At 45.5% G+C, this 21,777-nt stretch overlaps 2 protein-coding genes across 6 annotated transcripts; one reads left to right on the forward strand and one right to left on the reverse strand.

Moving 5' to 3' along the window:
• Positions 1-99: 99 nt before the first annotated feature.
• mtfmt (mitochondrial methionyl-tRNA formyltransferase) lies at positions 100-9,736 on the reverse strand. Of its 4 annotated transcripts, none has more exons than XM_083652590.1 (10): positions 9,470-9,736; positions 8,403-8,633; positions 7,880-8,026; positions 7,281-7,403; positions 6,226-6,328; positions 5,098-5,173; positions 4,905-4,996; positions 2,141-2,219; positions 1,204-1,277; positions 100-782 (listed from the first exon to the last, which is right to left on the reverse strand). In XM_083652590.1, exons 2-10 carry the CDS (start codon positions 8,609-8,611, stop codon positions 483-485), a joined length of 1,203 nt encoding a protein of 400 aa, XP_083508716.1. In that variant the 5' UTR covers positions 8,612-8,633; positions 9,470-9,736; the 3' UTR covers positions 100-482. The 4 variants fall into 4 exon arrangements, with proteins under 4 accessions (XP_083508716.1, XP_083508714.1, XP_083508715.1 ...); XM_083652588.1 differs by having other exon boundaries at positions 7,880-8,077; XM_083652589.1 differs by having other exon boundaries at positions 7,880-8,077; positions 9,459-9,490.
• Positions 9,737-10,909: 1,173 nt separating this feature from the next.
• pdcd7 (programmed cell death 7) lies at positions 10,910-16,626 on the forward strand. 2 transcript variants are annotated; one of them, XM_083652696.1, is made up of 5 exons: positions 10,910-12,327; positions 12,511-12,649; positions 14,188-14,418; positions 14,554-14,641; positions 15,568-15,795. In XM_083652696.1, exons 1-5 carry the CDS (start codon positions 11,005-11,007, stop codon positions 15,734-15,736), a joined length of 1,950 nt encoding a protein of 649 aa, XP_083508822.1. In that variant the 5' UTR covers positions 10,910-11,004; the 3' UTR covers positions 15,737-15,795. The 2 variants fall into 2 exon arrangements, with proteins under 2 accessions (XP_083508822.1, XP_083508821.1); XM_083652695.1 differs by lacking the exon at positions 14,554-14,641 and having other exon boundaries at positions 15,568-16,626.
• Positions 16,627-21,777: the final 5,151 nt, after the last annotated feature.

A 21,777-nucleotide genomic window follows, 5' to 3' on the forward strand; every position in this document is an offset into this window, starting at 1 on the left:
ACCTGTTTTCGGTGCCGTTTGTCTGTTAGCAGGATTGCGGAAAAACTACTGGGCCGATTTTCACTACACTGGTTGGGAGGGTGTAGCATGGGCCCAGGAAGAACGCAGTACGTTTGAGAGCGGATCCGCTCTGCTTTAGGTCAAGGGAGGGGGCGGGCTCGGCCGTAGCTATGGGTTGGAAGGTCGTAGAGAGTCGGGATTCAGTAGGGGGAGTGGCTAGAGGAATATGGGTGGTGGGAGGGGCTAGAGGAATATGGGTGGGCTAGGGAAAAGGGGCCATTGGAAGGTCATAGCGTTGGGATTCAAATGGTGGGTAGGGGGAGTGGCTGGGGGGATGTGGGTGGGTCAGGGTTCTGCTCAGACTCACCTTTGCATATCATACACTTGTAGCTTATCTCGAGTATTTTATGCTGGATCAAATATGAGATACAGAGGGATGTCTTAAAACAGACAAGAGACTAACTACAGTAGATCTATTCAGATCATTTAATGGCTGATGTGGTACACATCAAAGGATTGTCTCTTTTCTGATGTGCTTGAGTTCTGTCTGGACTGAGAAACAGGCCAGCCTGTGTGTGAGGGGGCGTCTGGCTGATCCGACTCTGTCCTGCAGGGGGCGTCTGGCTGATCCAACTCTGGACTGCAGGGGGCGTCTGGCTGATCACACTCTGTCCTGCAGGGGGCGTCTGGCTGATCAAGATCTGGTGCAGGTAGCCGTTATAGAAGTCTGTTGCCGTCAGTCTTTTCTTCACCACCACCGTCTTGAAGCCTACCCAGCCATCCTGCAACACACATTATAAAATGGCTCTCTCAAATCGAGCAATCTGATTGGCTCATAGCTGTGGTAGAATGAGCATATACCACAGTCAATCAAAATACCACGGCTAGAGCCACTCACTGTGTGAAGCAAAAGGCTCAGGAATGAGGCGAGCTGTTTGGACTGAGCCAGGGCACCCGCTATGCCGGCACATAGACGAGGCACCGCCAGGGGCTGAGTCCAAATTGTACCATACCTCGGTTTCCCCTTGAGGTCGCAGACACAGCTCGCAAGCTACGTGCGTTTGCCTGGCCTCGCCCGCTACGCGGGCTCACATACGCTGCTGCGCAGTCTTGCCCGCATCGCCTGCTCAACTGTAAAGTCAAGTAGTGATGTGGTGCAGAGGGGCAGAGCTGCAGGTACAGTATGGGAGATGTTCCACATACCTTACAGCAGACAGCCAAGGTGTTGGACTCTTTCTGATAGCTGACTGAGCCAGGCGTTGGTTTCTGCCCTCCACCTGAAATCAACATGAGCAACTCAAGATCAGAAGGTAACAAGTGTGATCGTGCAGTGTTAACAAAAGGCGCACGATGTGTCATTTGGGTCGCCAAATAAATTTGCAGCATTTCTTCCATCGTCTTTTATTTAAAATGTGTATATTGTATATTGTGTATATTGTTTTTCTGATGAGGAAAAAATAGAGACATTAACTCCACCTAAATGTTGGCTAATTTATAAAGTTAAAATGTGTATTGTTTTACTGATTAGAGGAAATAATGAGATAGCCTGTTAACTCACACCAAATGCATTTATTTGGTCTCATTTATAAAGTATTTTGTGTATATGTTTTCAATAACGTGTGCTACATAAAACAAAGTTGTGATTTGTTGAAATGCTTGATTTACCTATTGAATATAATGTCAGGTGATGTGGAAATGGCAGTAGAAATGGTCAGGAACGTTATAGATGAGACCTGTTGTGAATTAACCTGACACTGCCAGATGGGGGCGGTATTGTTTGTTTTTATTCTCACGCAAATCTCGCGAGGGAATCCAGCTTGTTTGCAAGATTAGTTCTGAATTGGATCACGATGGTTCCCCAGAAAAAGAGTTTTGGAAACACGGTGCTAGCGCCTTTTAGCTGCTGTGACTGTGGGTCTTAAAGTGGGGTCCATTGAAGGGGTTCCAGCGGGCCTCCAGCAAAAAAGGGGAAATTTGAAGAAATGGAAGAAATTCTGTAAAAAAAATTGGAGACCCAAATGAAATCTCCTGTGACCAACTCACCCGTGGGTCTCCTGTGACCCACCTGTGGGTCCCAACTCAGTGTTTGGGAATGACTGCTCTCTAGAGCATCAAATACACTTGTAATTTTAACTGTTACCTGATAATGAAATCTGGCATCTTCCTATAAAATCCATCAGTTTGATTGTCCTGCCCATCCAAATGGTTCGTAAGGGAATCTGATGGCAGAGAAGAGGCTAGTATGCTTATGCTAACATCAGAGAAGAGGCTAGTATGCTTAATATGCTAACATCAGAGAAGAGGCTAGTATGCGTATGCTAACATCAGAGAAGAGGCTAGTATGCTTAATATGCTAACATCAGAGAAGAGGCTAGTATGCGTATGCTAACATCAGAGAAGAGGCTAGTATGCTTAATATGCTAACATCAGAGAAGAGGCTAGTAGCTTATGCTAACATGAGAGAAGAGGCTAGTATGCTTATGCTAACATCAGAGAAGAGGCTAGTATGCTTAATATGCTAACATCAGAGAAGAGGCTAGTATGCGTATGCTAACATCAGAGAAGAGGCTAGTATGCTTAACTCATTGAATGCCATGGACGTCCTTCGACGTCCAATTAAATAGTGACGTAGAATGCCACGGACGTCCTTCGACGTCCAATGCGTTTTTTGACGGTGGGACGTCGATCAAAGCCTTCCGCAGCTCCTGTACAACTATAGTAGCTATTGGAGGTGTATAACCTATTTTACGGACTCATTAGGTGGCGACAGTGCTTGCTCGGTGCAGTCCAGATTAGAGACAGGTCCGAGAAACAGCCTAAAAGCCGTGGATCAAAGACAACCCGATGCATGCTCCCAGAGCCATTTGCTCTGTCGCGGGAGCTGACATTGGCTCCGAACAGGAGTCAATCCGCGCTCACAACTGAGCCCCTCTGTCCCTGTCTGTCTGTCTGTCTGTCTGTCTGTATAGTTTCTCCAACCGATTAGCAGCCAGGAAAGCAGCCCCTGACGCCAAACCATTCAGCAATCCGGGTTGGCTCTTCCCTGCTGTGGCGCTGAGAGCCGACAGCAGCACACAAACGCAGCACTCCGAAAATATAATGGTTGCGTGAGGCTGTGTGCAGTGTGGGGAGGAGTTTACGGGGGGAGGGGGGGAGGGGGGTGGTGCACGCAGGGCATCACACAACAACTACGTCACTACATCAGAAAATATTATCTTCAGACTCAGTGAATGTGCTTGAAATGCTGCATTTCACAAAAGGCGGATTATCTCAGCTAATAATTTGAAAAGCCTGAAAACGCTGAAAACAACCTATCTTCTCCGGCTCATAACTAAAGAACGGAAAATGGTATCAATAAACTTTTTTTTGCTGATGATACAATAGAGCCAGCTCGTTCTTGTGCGTGTTCGGTGTTTACATAGTAATATCACACAATATTCTGTGGGCCTCGAGAAATCACTGAAAACGCTCTGAAAACTCTGGCACTGGGAGCATCCGTTCTCCAAAAGTGGCTGGCACTGAATGAGTTAATATGCTAACATCAGAGAAGAGGCTAGTAGCTTATGCTAACATCAGAGAAGAGGCTAGTATGCTTATGCTAACATCAGAGAAGAGGCTAGTATGCTTATGCTAACATCAGAGAAGAGGCTAGTATGCGTATGCTAACAGAGAAGAGGCTAGTATGCTTATGCTAACATCAGAGAAGAGGCTAGTAGCTTATGCTATCATCAGAGAAGAGGCTAGTATGCTTATGCTAACATCAGAGAAGAGGCTAGTAGCTTATGCTAACATTAGAGAAGAGGCTAGTATGCTTATGCTAACATCAGAGAAGAGGTTAGTATGCTTATGCTAACATCAGAGAAGAGGCTAGTATGCTTATGCTAACATCAGAGAAGAGGTTAGTATGCTTACGCTAACATCAGAGAAGAGGCTAGTAGCTTATGCTAACATCAGAGAAGAGGCTAGTAGCTTATGCTAACAGAGAAGAGGCTAGTATGCTTATGCTAACATCATAGAAGAGGCTAGTATGCTTATGCTAACATCAGAGAAGAGGCTAGTATGCTTATGCTAACATCAGAGAAGAGGCTAGTATGCGTATGCTAACAGAGAAGAGGCTAGTATGCTTATGCTAACATCAGAGAAGAGGCTAGTATGCTTATGCTAACATCAGAGAAGAGGCTAGTAGCTTATGCTAACATCAGAGAAGAGGCTAGTATGCTTATGCTAACATCAGAGAAGAGGCTAGTAGCGTATGCTAACATCAGAGAAGAGGCTAGTAGCTTATGCTAACATGAGAGAAGAGGCTAGTATGCTTATGCTAACATGAGAGAAGAGGCTAGTATGCTTATGCTAACATCAGAGAAGAGGCTAGTATGCTTATGCTAACATCAGAGAAGAGGCTAGTATGCTTATGCTAACATCAGAGAAGAGGCTAGTATGCTTATGCTAACATCAGAGAAGAGGCTAGTAGCTTATGCTAACATGAGAGAAGAGGCTAGTATGCTTATGCTAACATGAGAGAAGAGGCTAGTATGCTTATGCTAACATCAGAGAAGAGGCTAGTAGCTTATGCTAACATCAGAGAAGAGGCTAGTATGCTTATGCTAACATCAGAGAAGAGGCTAGTATGCTTATGCTAACATCAGAGAAGAGGCTAGTAGCTTATGCTAACATCAGAGAAGAGGCTAGTATGCTTATGCTAACATCAGAGAAGAGGCTAGTAGCTTATGCTAACATCAGAGAAGGGGCTAGTAGCTTATGCTAACATCAGAGAAGAGGCTAGTAGCTTATGCTAACATCAGAGAAGAGGCTAGTAGCTTATGCTAACATCAGAGAAGAGGCTAGTAGCTTATGCTAACATTTGACAGAGAGATCCAAAGAGAACAGTTCAGATCGCTCATTACCCGGGATCCAATGGCACGAAACAGACGGTCGATTTGCTCACACGTCTGTTCCTCCCACACTATCCAGCTCAAACAAGTGCTAATTTTGGGTGCTGTTGGAGAAAATGACCGATAAGTTGCATTACTTCCCTGTGTTAAGAGTTTAATATGAGCATGTGGGTATATGAGTGTAGCATGGGTCAAACATACATACCAAAAGTAGCACCTGTCGGACTTTGCTCCCTTTTCTTTGCGATTCTCTCAGAAAGTGTCTTCAGTGTGTCGATCAGCTGTGACAAACAAACCAAAGCAGACCAAAGCCTTACATGCTGTTGATACTCTTCTCCTGGGTATGTTCAATCAGGGCCATATGACATCTAGATTTTTTCCAAATTCCGTTGTTTTCCATTCTAATTTTAATTTAGGGGTTAGGATCGATATTTTGTTTTTGGGATGACTTTGCTCTCTCAGACAGCCTGTTCGACATGTTTCTCAAAGTGAAAACCAAGTTGTGAGGTGACGTCCCACGCAAGACCCACCCCCCTTTTACAGTTGATTCCATTTTTATTACCAAATTCCATGAGTCCGTCTGTTTTTTCCGTTTTATGGAAATCATATGGCCCTAGTTCAATGAACAGGGGACTCCAGCCCTGGGTATGTTCAATGCACAGGGACTCCAGCCCTGGGTATGTTCAATGAACAGGGACTCCAGCCCTGGGTATGTTCAATGAACAGGGGACTCCAGCCCTGGGTATGTTCAATGAACAGGGACTCCAGCCCTGGGTATGTTCAATGAACAGGGACTCCAGCCCTGGGTATGTTCAATGAACAGGGACTCCAGCCCTGGGTATGTTCAATGAACAGGGACTCCAGCCCTGGGTATGTTCAATGAACAGGGACTCCAGCCCTGGGTATGTTCAATGAACAGGGACTCCAGCCCTGGGTATGTTCAATGAACAGGGACTCCAGCCCTGGGTATGTTCAATGCACAGGGACTCCAGCCCTGGGTATGTTCAATGCACAGGGACTCTGTTACATTTCCCTCACCCATCGCCTCTCTGGGACTGGGTCACATAGCGTTACATGCGTGGTGTAAGGTGCTGGGGGTTAAGTTAAGTTAAGGTGCTGGGGGTATCCACCTTATTCCTAGCTGCCACAGCAGCATATCATTTTAACACTATCTGAATATTTTCAAATTTGCGATACGAGGTCAGAAAGGGGTAAAAAAAAAAGCAGCTTTATAGCCCCGGCACCTCACACCACGGATGCTAACGTTATGTGACCAAGTCCCGGAGCCAGAGGCGATGGGTGAGGGAAACGTAATGGGGCTAAGGGGACTCACCAGATGAGCACCCCTAGTGGCCAGTGCAGCTCCAAGCTGGTCAGCAGTACAGTTCTCTGGAACCGGATAGACCTCCTGGTTGAGGATGGGACCCACATCAAACCTAGGTAGAAGCAGGAACAGGAAAGTAGATGTCTCTGCAACATTGTACATCAGCGGTGTCCAAACATTTTGAATGGGGGCCAGATTAGATAATGTGAAAATACCTGGGGGGCAGCTGCTTCTCGCATCATATGGGTTATTAAAAAAATCACATACAATGGCGTCCGGGTAGTGTAGCGGTAGATTCCCTGCCTAACAACATGAGGGTCGCAGGTTCGTGCCCCCGTGTTACCTCCGGCTTGGATCGGGCGTCCATACAGGCATGATTGGCTGTGTGGGTGGGAAACCGGATTGGGGGTATGTGTCCTGGTCGCTGCACTAGTGCCTCCTCTGGTCGGTCGGGGCGCCTGTTCGGGGCGGAAGGGAACTGGTGGGAATAGCGTGATCCTCCGACATGCTACGTCCTGCCGGCGAAGCTCCCCGCTGTCAGGTGAAAAGAAGCAGCTGGCAACTGCGGATGTGTCAGAGGAAGCATGGTGCTACTCTACGGCTCTCCCCAGATCGGCAGAGGGGGTGCAGCAACCAGGACAGCAGTTGGCCAAGTACAATTGGGGAGAAAATGGGAGAAAATCTTGGGGGGAAAATCACAAACAATACAATTGTACTTGAAGGATTTTTTTCAGCACCATATTAGCTTAAATCAATAGTTCAATAGGCTGTTTCAGTTTATCCACCCATTCTCTACCAAACAATCGCTGGTATGAATTTTGCTTAGTTATGTCTCTTCACATTTAACTCTTTCATAACAGCGACGGTCTCTTGGCAAATGTAGACAAATGTAACGTAACTGTTTCAGCTTCCAGTGAAACTGAAATTCTCCTTTAACCCATTGATATCCCTCATTTGTGTGCGTATCCCTTTAAGACTTAAAGGGACACACACACAAATGCTGCATCAGGTATCAATGGGTTAAGTAAAGAATGTGTGTACTTTTCCCGTTTCTGATGGATCACCTGTGTGGGTGAACCTGCATGATGGTGACCCCGGTCACAGCATCTCCGTGCAGGATGGTGTGGAAGACTGGGGCTGGACCTCGCCACCTGGGCAGCAGGCTGGGGTGGACGTTCACAATCCCACTGCAGCCAAAGAGTCAATACGTTTGTCTCCATGCATTATCATTACAATGATAATGACATTTATAAAGGAATAAATACATCATATATTTATGACCTTTATATAAATATAGATATCATCTTGTATCATTGAGACAGGCCGTTACAACACCAATATATAAAGGCTGTAGAGTGCCGCAGGATGAATGAGTCCGGAAGACTGGGATGTTAGCACTTCCTGGTTCTTATGTGTAAAAGAGACCGGGATGTTAGCACTTCCTGGTTCTTATGTGTAAAAGTCAATGGGATTTTTGTATGGGGATTTTGGTTAAATGCATGAAATAAGGTCTGTGGTTAACACAAGCTTATGAAAGTGTAAAGTTTGTGTTCAGTAAGATCATCTTCACAAATGAGGACCACTTTTATGATTTCAGAAAACGCTTCAAAAGTCATAAAAGCGGTCCTAGTGGTCCTCTGTCCTCCACACTGTGTTAACTCACTATGGGAACGTATTGATGAGTTTCTCCTGGAGCAAACAGCCAAAAGACACCACCACTCCAACATCAAACCGCCCGTGCAGATCTCCAGTGGGCCACGTGTGAACTGGAAGTCCGTTCTGGTCAGCAAACCTCTTCACTGGGACGTCACTGGGGAGAGTGACAACTTCCAGTGACTCCACAATCCTTTCACTAGAATTCCTACAAAAACAACCTGGAAGTTAGTTATTCTGCAGCGATTTTGTCCTATGGTGCAAACACTGTTCCTGCATTAGAGATGTCCTATGGTACAAACACTGTTCCTGCATTAGAGATGTCCTATGGTACAAACACTGTTCCTGCATTAGTGATGGGAGTTGTTTTGCTTCCCAGGTGCATTATGGAAATTTTCAAAAAGTACTGATACACTGATACTGAAATCATTTTCACCCCCACACAAAGAACTGTGTCTGTACTTTGTCTATTTCGTCACCCATCTTCCATCCATAAAAATGTATTTTGTTGAGTTTGAATTGAAATAGCCTACCTGCTGGATGCTAATGTTAGGAGTTTTAAGGATTCCACAGCAAAATCATCTGAGCCAAAAAACAGAAGCCTCCATGGAGGTGCTGATGTTGAGTAAGGTCTGCAGAGAAGCTGCTGGCTCCATGACGTCAGTCTGTGGAACATGTTCAGGGATGACGTCAGTCTGTGGAACATGTTGAGGGCAGCTCGTCTTGCCTTCACAGCATCCATCCACGCAGTGGTGTAGTGGTGCCTGGAGAAGTGGGTATTGCTTGAGTGACATCACTGATGACATCACAATTCAGGGTTCATACACATTTTGACCAATGGACTTTTCCATGACTAAAACAAATTTCCATGACCAAACATTTTGTGAAGTATCGGCGTATACATGAAAAAGTTATGACATTCTAACTTTAAAATGTCACTAGTCTAGCATACACTCCACTTTAGGCTACTGTAATGCAGCCTTTAAAGCTGTCCCCGAAAATGTCCCCGATTTTCTACTCCTCTCGTCCGCGGCACATTACTGTCTTTCAGATGCTCCAGCGGGAGTGAAGATGCTTATACAAACTAGAGACCTAGGGCATTCTAGGGCTGTCTGGCTTTCCTAGGTATTGAGAGTTTCTTAGCAATTTCCACTCAATTGCCAAATAAATTCAATTCTTACAGAAATATCTAAATATCAAAAGGTTTTGATAGCAAATTACAACATGAATTTTCCTAATGGTGAATCCTCAAGGTCTTGGTGTCTTAATGTGGTATTTTGGAGGGATATCAGTCGGCTTGCAGTGCACCATAGTTTATTACAGTAGCTACAACAGTTGCATGGTCAATATGAAACCAGAATTGTCCCCCTTTTTTATTTCTTAGATAATAACATTGGCTATTTTAATGATTAACTGGAACTGGACATGTCTCAGATTTTCTTGTCAGAAATCTGGTCACATAACAACATAGACCTTATGCCAATTAATAGTAGCTAGTAGGATTAGTGCATGTTTTCAGAAGTTACAGGACTGATGGCTGTGAGACAAAATGATGACTGAGTAATCTAATATAAGTATAAACTCCGTACCTGCGTATTACCTGCACTACACCACTGCATCCACGGGCCTGTAACGTTAGTCCACCTCAAGATCCCGGCAGCGTTATGGTTCTTCTCCTTATGATTATTGGTGCGTTCCTTTATCGCAAAATAACTGGCATGTGGAGGCTAAATGACATCACATCCGTTTTGTTAGCGTTCCATTTGCAGAAAACTTGAGCTGGGAAGTTCACTGTTCATTGGTCAGATCCAGTCGCTAGCCAGGCTAGCCATTGTTAGCCATTGTTAGCAATAAAATTGACAACATGGCATTTCGCGGCAATTTGCGCATACAAACACTGCAGCCTCATGTCCACACAGATAGATGTTAGGCAGTGCTGTGTGTACAGCTGATTTAATGAGACACAAACAAAACAGAAGTGCTAAACAACATTACTACGATTAGAACTACTGTTGTTGCGCGGCGCAGCCATCTTGGATTTTTGAGGTTGGGGCTGCTGAGACTCCTACGAGTTTGGAATGGGACATACCAGCTCTGATGACGTCACCGCCCAGCTCATGACCTTTGAAGTCGTAAGATTACCAGTCCCCAGTTATAAAGGAATGCACGATAACACTCTGGGCGCTGCCATGTTATTCATGACACAGTATACTTCCGGTTCAGACGCACAAGTACTTCTTCTTCGTCTTTGTGTTTATTGGCAGATTGCAGATTGGCAGAACTATTAAGGTGCATACCGCCACCTACTGTAATTTAGTAGTTTTCAAAATTCAGTTATTTACAGTAAAAAAAACAAGTATCCACCCAAAGCGCTTCAATTGATAATCATTGTCCATCCTGTCACTCAGACGCAGTTGTCTTGTATAAAATTATACTGTTCCTCTGTGATCATACTCACCTCCCCTTCTTTCTGACACTGAGCATCACCACATCATGATTGCCCTCGCAATGTAAGCACTTGGGTTGCTCCTTATTTACTTCACAGTTTTCAATATCAAATCCCGTTTTATTGGGGTTGATGCATGGCACATTTTTCTAGCATGGTTCTGGAGTTGACCGCTAGACGGCGCTGCGGAGATAGAAGGAGCGTTGGAGAGTGGTGTTATGGAGGGAAGAAGAAGGGGGGGGGGGGGGAGACGAGGTTGTTTGTAAAAAGAAAGCCGGAGGGCTGAGCTGCTGTACTCTAATTATCTCACTAAGGTTATGAGTAAAACCCAGAACGTCTTGGACTGTTTCACAAGACGGTTTTCACCAGAGCGCAACCCCAGAGCACTTCCTTTTTCTCAGCATTCGGCTTGTATTCTAGTCCACACTCCGAAGCAGAAGGTGGCGGTAATGACATCGGTTGCGGTTGCCAACCGCCATTAAAGACAAGAAGACGAAGAAGATAAGCAGAAGAAGAAGGGTGGCGGTAATGCACAAAAAGCTGTTTGCCAACCGCCATAAAACAATAGAAGAAGAAGAAGAAGTAGTGAACATGGCGTCCATGTAGCCAAAGAGCATGGAAGGAAGCATGATCTAAATACGATACTTCCCATTGATTCAGTTAACTAGCGTTAGTTACCATTGAAAGTCATGGAAAACACATTTCACCATTGTCCTCCTGAAAAGCAGCCACCGCTTCTCTATCATGGCGGCCATGCGGACACGACGTGCTCCTCACAGCCTGGGCTGTTTACAGCTAACATGCTAACAGCTAACGTTAGCAGAACAGCGCACGGTTCACAGCCTGGGATGTTTACTGCTAACATGCTAACAGCTAACGTTAGCATGGGAAGCAATTCGGCTCCATCACAGCGACATGACCCTGACACTGCAGCAGGATATGACACTCGTTACGGATTCAGATGCCAGCTCCCTCCGCCTTCACCCGGGTTACAGAGTTACGGGAGACCGCCTTCACCCGGGTTACATAGCTACGGCAGACCGACTTCACCCGGGTTACAGAGCTACGGCAGACCGCCTTCACCCGGGTTACAGAGCTACGGCAGACCGCCTTCACCCGGGTTACAGAGCTACGGGAGACCACCTTCACCCGGGTTACAGAGCTACGGCAGACCGCCTTCACCCGGGTTACATAGCTACGGCAGACCGACTTCACCCGGGTTACAGAGCTACGGGAGACCTGTGGCGTTTGGATATAATGCTTTTGATCCTTCTGTACCACCACCTCCCTTCAGCTGTCCACCCAGCCACCTCCCTCCCACTGCGGACAGACAGGTTACATACCATGATAGCACTCGGGCTAACTTGTTCCCTGGTCCCCAAAGTAGCGGCTATGATTACCAAGCATTCAGCCATGTAGACTCAGGCTTTATACAGCAGAACCAATACCAACATGTGTCTGAGAGACATGCTGGACCTCTTCTGAAACCCCCCTCCTGTCCTCTGGTGAAGGACCATGACCCAACAGCACACACGCAACCTGTGGATGAACAGGCTTTGCAGAGGAGACGAGATGAACAGTTCATCAAGCGAGTCTTCCAAAGCAGAGGCATTGCCTCCAAGAGCCCAGAGTCACAGCAGCCACGTCGGGTATCTGTCTCTCACATGGGAGACACTCTCTATGGCGCTGTTCAACTGGTGTCAAAGCTGGCCCTGGCATGTGACACACTAAAACACAACTTGGAGGATGAAAGTGTTTGGACAGACTCTTATGCAACTGCTTTGAGAGTGAAGAGCGAGCTACAAGAGACACTGGAAGCCCTCAACCGCTCGGACTGTTTAGATGTCTTGAAAGACAAGCTGCCCTGTGTTTCTAAGAGGAGAGCCCGGCTACGCAGAAGGAAACAAGTCCAAATGGAGGAGAGAGAGATGGAGGGATTATTTGCTGAAAAAGAGGCAGAAATAGATCGATGGAGGACTAAACGGATTCAGCAAGTAGAGGAGAAGAAGCTGGTGAGTACATTTGGCACAATATTGTTGCACCATGTCAACAGCATTGTACACCTACCATCATTTTAACAACACTCTTTGTATTTATTCTATACAGTAGGTTAATATTTGATGACAGATTTTGACAAACTTAGTTTTGATTTCTGTGTTTGAATGCAAATCACCAAGAACTTTTCTATCCACCAGGAACGTGAGCTGAAGCTGGCTGCCGACTCGGTGCTCTGCGAAGTGCGGAAGAAGCAGGCGGATGTCAAAAGAATGCAGGATATTCTCAGGTCTCTGGAGAAACTACGCAAACTGAGAAAGGAGGCAGCATCCAGGAAAGGTGAGAATTAATATTGGCCATATATATATATATATATTATATATATATATAATCAATCAATACAAGCAGTCTTTCCACAGCCTGTGCCATATTTAGGAGAGGAGAAGCTTCTTAGTGCCGACAGGAACCTTGGGAGTTTGAGTATTTCATGACATGTTTTGCTTCCCAGGTGCGCTGGATTTGCATTGATCACTGACTGAGCCGCCGTCTCCATGTGACTGCATGTGTTTGCTCGCTGCGTGCAAGCGGTGCAGATAGTGAGATCAAACACACCCTGCTGTAAATTCAGCACAGGCTGTGGAAAGACTGCTTTTAAACGGTTGTTTCAAGCAGCAGTATCATTTTAACAGCACCGGATAAATTACTGGCTTCCGTAGGAGGACTATTATATCTTCAGATCTGCAATCGGATGACGGAGACGGGTAGGAGAGTGTTTTGAACAGCCGTTCCCCCCTATTGCCTATTGGAACGCTATGTGACCCTAATACTGCACGAGTGTATATATTATATATACACAAAGTACAGTAGTAGGGTCACGTTGGGGCTCAGGATTTCTCTGAAACGTTTCTTCGACATGGTTTGTCTGAAAGTCTGTTTATGTAGCCTATATGCTGTCGATATATTTGTATATTCTATATGAAGCGCGACATGCAGTCAATTAATGCTTCAGTTGATCCACATCCACATGTCTCTTTGTGCCTCCCACATTGTGCTGTTGTTCTAACTCTGTCAGTAATCACATGTGAAATAACATTTTTTTTTTTTTTTGCTTTGACATGGCAACAGACACATAAACATAACAAAAACACAACAGTTAACCCCTACCCGCCCACCCCAGGCAGCAACCAGTATACAAAAACACAACAGTTAACCCCTACCCGCCCACCCCAGGCAGCAACCAGTATACATTATTATTATCTTATCAGATCAGGAGAGAGAAGAATCTGAGAAATTGAGAAGAATAGAACGAAAAACAAACAGCTTGTATTATTTAGATTAGAATATACATTAGGTACACTATGATCTAGTAGATGTATTGTATTATTTAGAATATAATATACATTAGGTACACTATGATCTAGTAGATGTATTCAGAAGAAGCCCATGCATTGATAGTTAACTGTTTGGCATTATGCATTTTTGCTACTGACATTTCCAAGTATATTATATCCAATAAGGACATGTGAAATAACTTTACATGTTTTGATGTAGCTGAATTGACCGATGGAAAAAGAAGAGAGACAGACTTTCTATCTGTCAGCTGCTGCATGCAGCCTTGTACTCAGGGCTTGAGCAAATTGCGCCTTGCGGTTGTGTGCTGCAGGTTGTGTGCTGCAGGTAAAGGCATTTTACAATCCTCGTTTGTTAGAATTCTAAAACGTGAGCTTTTAAAGCCTGCATTTGGAAAAACTCACGGAATGATGAGATCATAGCATGTTCAGCAGTGTTTGAGAAAGTAAACGTTTAAATCTCAGCGCCAGGCAGCCGGTGCCGTGAGGTGAGCCGAAAGAAAAGTAAATGGTGAACGTGTGTTCCAGGTATCTTCCCTGACGCAGCCTGTGAGCAGGAGTTTGTGGAGAGATGTTCAGAGCTGCGCGGGGTGATCCAGAGGAGGACAGCCGTGTACGGGACAGAGGAGAAGGCTCTGATGGTCATGCTGGAAGTAGAGCAGGAAGAGGAGCGAAGGAGAGAGCAGGAGAAACGCCGTCAGAAGGAGAGGGAGAGAGACCTGCAGAGAAAACTCCACATGGACACCATGCTCTTTGGAGGTAACCAACATCAGGTTCCATACTTTGATCATTTTAAGAAGAACACAATTAATTCACAGAAAAATATATGGTTTGATTTAACTGTAGTGATTTGCAATGGAGAAATGATTGCTTGTCTTTTCTCTCTTTTCATAGGTGAGATGCCTGCTGATCCCCAGTTACAGCCCTTTAAGGAATACTACACCCAGGGAGAGCACTCACTACCTGCTTTAGTACAAATCAGGTTTGTGTCCCTTCTCTTACTTCATAATAACAATAAGAAGAAGAATCTTCTTTGCACAACACTTTCTCAAAACCCAATTAAAGTGCTTTACATGAATAATGATTATGTACTAGGCATGGGCCCGTATGAGATTTTGACGGTAAAGGGGTTATAATATAGAACAGCTCACAAAAAGCGACTGTCGTAAGACCAAAACACACTGCCAATAACCCAGAGCAATTTAGAGAGAGAGTGGTGTCAGCGAAGGACCAAAATGCGTGACTCATTAGCCAATGAACAGCCAGGAAGGGGTCTTGCGCTACTTTTGAATGCTAAAATAAAGCTGATAATGTACAATTTGATTATATAAAAAAAAAATCCCTTTCAAAGTACAACACAAACTGTCCATTTTGCTGCAACTCGACAGTGCTGCTTAATCCAGGACCTTACTTCCTGGAACTCTTGAGAGTAAAAAACTGGTCGATTGGAGTGAATGGAGATGTCACCACTCTTCTATATACATCACTCTGACCCTACCCAACCCTTGGATCCTGACTGTCTAACACCTTCCTGTCCCTATGCCCCTCCCCTCATATCCCACTAACCCTACCAATCCCTTGAACTCACTTAACGTCCATGACTGGGTGAGTGTCCTGACTTTTAGTCCCCTGGCCACGCCCTTTTCCACATTAAGCTGTGTCTCTTATTCTCCAAATGTAACTGAATTGTTTCATAGTTTTCATTTCATTTTTGATTCATGTACCTTGTAAGAGCTGCATGTTTGTGACTGCTAACCCATACAGAAAATTAAATGTATACTGTGTTGTTTTTTAATAGAATAATATATTGGGTGGTTAAATCTTCAGAAAATAAAATAAATGTTAATTGAACGCTGAATATTCTGTCAAATAAATATTCACACAGTGTAAACCTGTGTTTCCTGTCAGGAGAGAGTGGGATGTTTTTCTGCTTGCTGTGGATCACCCTGACGGCTCTTCGGTTCCCCAGGGATGGGTCCTGCCAGAGGTCCCATCAGACCAGGCCTGGGCCTCTGTCCTACAGAACCCTGACCCTCCCATCAGACCAGGCCCGGGCCTCTGTCCTACAGAACCCTGAAACCTCCCATCAGACCAGGCCTGGGCCTCTGTCCGACAGAACCTTGATCCTCCCATCAGACCAGGCCTGGGCCCCTGCCCTACGGAACCCTGACCCTCCAATCAGACCAGGCCTGGGCCTCTGTCCTACAGAACCCTGACCCTCCCATCAGACCAGGCCTGGGTCTCTGTCCTACAGAACCTGTGGGTGAAAATTGATTGATTGCTTATTGATTGGTTGTCTAAACCCTGACCCTCCCATCAGATCAGACCTGAGCATGTGTCCTACAGAACCCTAGTCTCTCTGGCCAGCCTCCCCTCCGTTCTGTGAGTCGTCTGGCTGGATGGAAACTAGGCATGGGTCGATTTCCGGTTTTACTGGTTCGGTTCGGTGTACGAGCCGAAACCGGTTTGATCACGTGCAAATTTTACAAAAAGGTTCTGCTTATTTTTATTCAGTGTTAGTGCTGGTTGGCATACCAGCTTAGAGGTGCATTATCGCCACCAACTGCAGTCGCATTAGTCATTTATGGGCTACACTTGTTTTGTTGTTTTCGTTGTAAAATTCGATATACCGGTTTGGTTTGATACGTTTTTTTGGGGAATATCGAACCGGTTTCAAAATGTTCAAACCGACCCATGCCTAACGGAAACAGGCAACTGTGATAAGCCCCCCCTGCTCTACAGCTGCTCCCCATTGGAGCGACTGTTTCAGTCGCTGCTGGATGTCCGCTCCCCGCTTATTACAAGCTCTGTCATTGACAACATCTACTTTTTAGCAGACAATCACTTTTTGGGACACAATCCAATATGTCCAATATCCAATAACATCAACCAGGGACACAGCGGCCCACAAAGTTGCATATAACATGTAATGAACATGTTTTTTTCTACAAGCATGATGTATAGGAAGTAAACAGGTTAATTCATATTGTCACCAAAACAAACATTAAATCATAAATTAAACCTACTGATGTGATTTTGTGATTAATCAATGGTTATGGTTCATATGCTCTAGGTGCCTAGTGGCTATTAGAGTTGCTGTGTGTGATGGCACTGGCCAGTATCAATCTGTGCACATGGTTTACTAATCCCTCGGGCACCGTTTAGGAGTAAATGGCATTAAAACCGTGCCAACTGATTTACCATACAGTATTTGTTTTTGTACAGGCGACCCCTGGTGGGCGCCACAGTTCTCCTTATTGCACTATGTTGATAGATTGATAATGCTGCTGTTGAATATTCACTCATATATATAATATATAGATATATCTTTTTTCACCATACATGAGTTTGCATCCCTGCATCAGACCAGGGGTGTGTGTGTGGTGGGGGGGTCTGTATATCTTCAGGAGTTCACTGCATGTCTAGATGGGGCTTTGGTCACAGATTCCTTCCTTCCAACCACTAACTTTGACTTTAACTTTGAATCAACATGTCAACAACAGTGTTCAAATAGTTTGATTTATGTATAGTGTATTTATGTTAATTGATATACATATGGGAGCTCACAGCCAAACCGGAAGTCTTATTTGTGCTAATACCTATCAAGGCCATATTTTGGAATAATGGCTAGAGTGGCGATTTCACCTAAATAATGGTGTAACAGGGTATCCGCGGGGTCTTGAAAAGTATAAGTAATGTGTTATTTTTTCGATGTGAATAGCATATAAGTCCAAAGATTTTGTTAAAAGTTTGCGTGAATTCATTTATTTTGGTCCTCGCAACAGCGCACACGTTTTGTTCATCAAGTCATTCTCTGCCTCCCCAAAGTATCGGCTTGAGAGAAAGTGCCCAGGTCGCTTAGACAGAGTGCATTTACTGCATGAGCACTTGTGATCACCGACTGATCATCAAGAAGTCATCAACCGTTTGTAATGACTCTAAAATCTTTTGAACAGTGTTACACCACTCCATACAGTCTGTGCCAGGTGTTACAACACTCCATACAGTCTGTGCCAGGTGTTACAACACTCCATACAGTCTGTGCCAGGTGTTACAACACTCCATACAGTCTGTGCCAGGTGTTACAACACTCCATACAGTCTGTGCCAGGTGTTACAACACTCCATACAGTCTGTGCCAGGTGTTACAACACTCTATACAGTCTGTGCCAGGTATTCCAACACTCCATATAGTCTGTTCCAGGTGTTACAACACTCCATACAGTCTGTGCCAGGTATTCCAACACTCCATACAGTCTGTTCCAGGTGTTACAACACTCCATACAGTCTGTGCCAGGTATTCCAACACTCCATACAGTCTGTGCCAGGTGTTCCAACACTCCATACAGTCTGTGCCAGGTGTTACAACACTCCATACAGTCTGTGCCAGGTGTTACAACACTCCATACAGTCTGTGCCAGGTGTTCCAACACTCCATAATACAGTCTGTGCCAGGTGTTCCAACACTCCATACAGTCTGTGCCAGGTGTTCCAACACTCCATACAGTCTGTGCCAGGTGTTCCAACACTCCATACAGTCTGTGCCAGGTGTTCCAACACTCCATATAGTCTGTGCCAGGTGTTCCAACACTCCATACAGTCTGTGCCAGGTGTTCCAACACTCCATACAGTCTGTGCCAGGTGTTCCAACACTCCATACAGTCTGTGCCAGGTGTTCCAACACTCCATACAGTCTGTGCCAGGTGTTCCAACACTCCATAATACAGTCTGTTCCAGGTGTTCCAACACTCCATACAGTCTGTGCCAGGTGTTCCAACACTCCATACAGTCTGTGCCAGGTGTTCCAACACTCCATACAGTCTGTGCCAGGTGTTCCAACACTCCATAATACAGTCTGTGCCAGGTGTTCCAACACTCCATACAGTCTGTGCCAGGTGTTCCAACACTCCATACAGTCTGTGCCAGGTGTTCCAACACTCCATACAGTCTGTGCCAGGTGTTCCAACACTCCATAATACAGTCTGTTCCAGGTGTTCCAACACTCCATACAGTCTGTGCCAGGTGTTCCAAAACTCCATACAGTCTGTTCCAGGTGTTCCAACACTCCATAATACAGTCTGTGCCAGGTGTTCCAACACTCCATAATACAGTCTGTGCCAGGTGTTCCAACACTCCATACAGTCTGTTCCAGGTGTTACAGTACAACACTCCATACCGTCTGTGCCAGGTGTTCCAACACTCCATACAGTCTGTGCCAGGTGTTCCAACACTCCATAATACAGTCTGTGCCAGGTGTTCCAACACTCCATACAGTCTGTTCCAGGTGTTCCAACACTCCATAATACAGTCTGTGCCAGGTGTTACAACACTCCATACAGTCTGTGCCAGGTGTTCCAACACTCCATAATACAGTCTGTGCCAGGTGTTACAACACTCCATACAGTCTGTTCCAGGTGTTACAACACTCCATACAGTCTGTGCCAGGTGTTACAACACTACCGTCTGTGCCAGGTGTTCCAACACTCCATAATACAGTCTGTGCCAGGTGTTACAACACTCCATACAGTCTGTTCCAGGTGTTCCAACACTCCATACAGTCTGTGCCAGGTGTTACAACACTCCATACAGTCTGTTCCAGGTGTTACAACACTCCATACAGTCTGTGCCAGCCAGGTGTTACAACACTCCATACAGTCTGTGCCAGGTGTTCCAACACTCTATAATACAGTCTGTTCCAGGTGTTCCAACACTCCATAATACAGTCTGTGCCAGGTGTTCCAACACTCCATATAGTCTGTGCCAGGTGTTACAACACTCCATACAGTCTGTTCCAGGTGTTCCAACACTCCATAATACAGTCTGTTCCAGGTGTTCCAACACTCCATAATACAGTCTGTGCCAGGTGTTCCAACACTCCATAATACAGTCTGTTCCAGGTGTTCCAACACTCCATAATATAGTCTGTTCCAGGTGTTCCAACACTCTATAATACAGTCTGTTCCAGGTGTTCCAACACTCCATAATATAGTCTGTTCCAGGTGTTCCAACACTGCATACAGTCTGTGCCAGGTGTTCCAACACTCTATACAGTCTGTTCCAGGTGTTCCAACACTCCATAATACAGTCTGTGCCAGGTGTTACAACACTCCATACAGTCTGTTCCAGGTGTTCCAACACTCCATACAGTCTGTTCCAGGTGTTCCAACACTCCATAATACAGTCTGTGCCAGGTGTTACAACACTCCATACAGTCTGTTCCAGCCAGGTGTTACAACACTCCATACAGTCTGTGCCAGGTGTTCCAACACTCCATACAGTCTGTTCCAGGTGTTCCAACACTCCATACAGTCTGTTCCAGGTGTTCCAACACTCCATACAGTCTGTGCCAGGTGTTACAACACTCCATACAGTCTGTGCCAGGTGTTCCAACACTCCATACAGTCTGTGCCAGGTGTTCCAACACTCCATACAGTCTGTTCCAGGTGTTCCAACACTCCATACAGTCTGTTCCAGGTGTTCCAACACTCCATACAGTCTGTGCCAGGTGTTCCAACACTCCATACAGTCTGTTCCAGGTATTCCAACACTCCATACAGTCTGTTCCAGGTGTTCCAACACTCCATACAGTCTGTTCCAGGTGTTCCAACACTCCATAATACAGTCTGTGCCAGGTGTTCCAACACTCCATACAGTCTGTGCCAGGTGTTCCAACACTCCATACAGTCTGTGCCAGGTGTTCCAACACTCCATACAGTCTGTGCCAGGTGTTCCAACACTCCATACAGTCTGTGCCAGGTGTTCCAACACTCCATATAGTCTGTGCCAGGTGTTCCAACACTCCATAATACAGTCTGTGCCAGGTGTTCCAACACTCCATAATACAGTCTGTGCCACGTGTTCCAACACTCCATAATACAGTCTGTTCCAGGTGTTACAGTACAACACTCCATACAGTCTGTGCCAGGTGTTCCAACACTCCATACAGTCTGTGCCAGGTGTTCCAACACTCCATACAGTCTGTGCCAGGTGTTCCAACACTCCATAATACAGTCTGTGCCAGGTGTTCCAACACTCCATACAGTCTGTTCCAGGTGTTCCAACACTCCATAATACAGTCTGTGCCAGGTGTTACAACACTCCATACAGTCTGTGCCAGGTGTTCCAACACTCCATAATACAGTCTGTGCCAGGTGTTACAACACTCCATACAGTCTGTTCCAGGTGTTACAACACTCCATACAGTCTGTGCCAGGTGTTACAACACTACCGTCTGTGCCAGGTGTTCCAACACTCCATAATACAGTCTGTGCCAGGTGTTACAACACTCCATACAGTCTGTTCCAGGTGTTCCAACACTCCATACAGTCTGTGCCAGGTGTTACAACACTCCATACAGTCTGTTCCAGGTGTTACAACACTCCATACAGTCTGTGCCAGCCAGGTGTTACAACACTCCATACAGTCTGTGCCAGGTGTTCCAACACTCCATAATACAGTCTGTTCCAGGTGTTCCAACACTCCATAATACAGTCTGTTCCAGGTGTTCCAACACTCCATAATACAGTCTGTGCCAGGTGTTCCAACACTCCATACAGTCTGTTCCAGGTGTTCCAACACTCTATAATACAGTCTGTTCCAGGTGTTCCAACACTCCATAATACAGTCTGTGCCAGGTGTTCCAACACTCCATACAGTCTGTTCCAGGTGTTCCAACACTCTATAATACAGTCTGTGCCAGGTGTTCCAACACTCCATATAGTCTGTGCCAGGTGTTACAACACTCCATACAGTCTGTTCCAGGTGTTCCAACACTCCATAATACAGTCTGTTCCAGGTGTTCCAACACTCCATAATACAGTCTGTGCCAGGTGTTCCAACACTCCATAATACAGTCTGTTCCAGGTGTTCCAACACTCCATAATACAGTCTGTTCCAGGTGTTCCAACACTCTATAATACAGTCTGTGCCAGGTGTTCCAACACTCCATACAGTCTGTGCCAGGTGTTCCAACACTCCATACAGTCTGTTCCAGGTGTTCCAACACTCCATAATACAGTCTGTGCCAGGTGTTACAACACTCCATACAGTCTGTTCCAGGTGTTCCAACACTCCATACAGTCTGTTCCAGGTGTTCCAACGCTCCATAATACAGTCTGTG

Source organism: Poromitra crassiceps, assembly GCF_964638095.1.
Source record: "Poromitra crassiceps genome assembly, chromosome: 16".
In the NCBI taxonomy this organism is placed as follows: Eukaryota; Metazoa; Chordata; class Actinopteri; order Beryciformes; family Melamphaidae; genus Poromitra; species Poromitra crassiceps.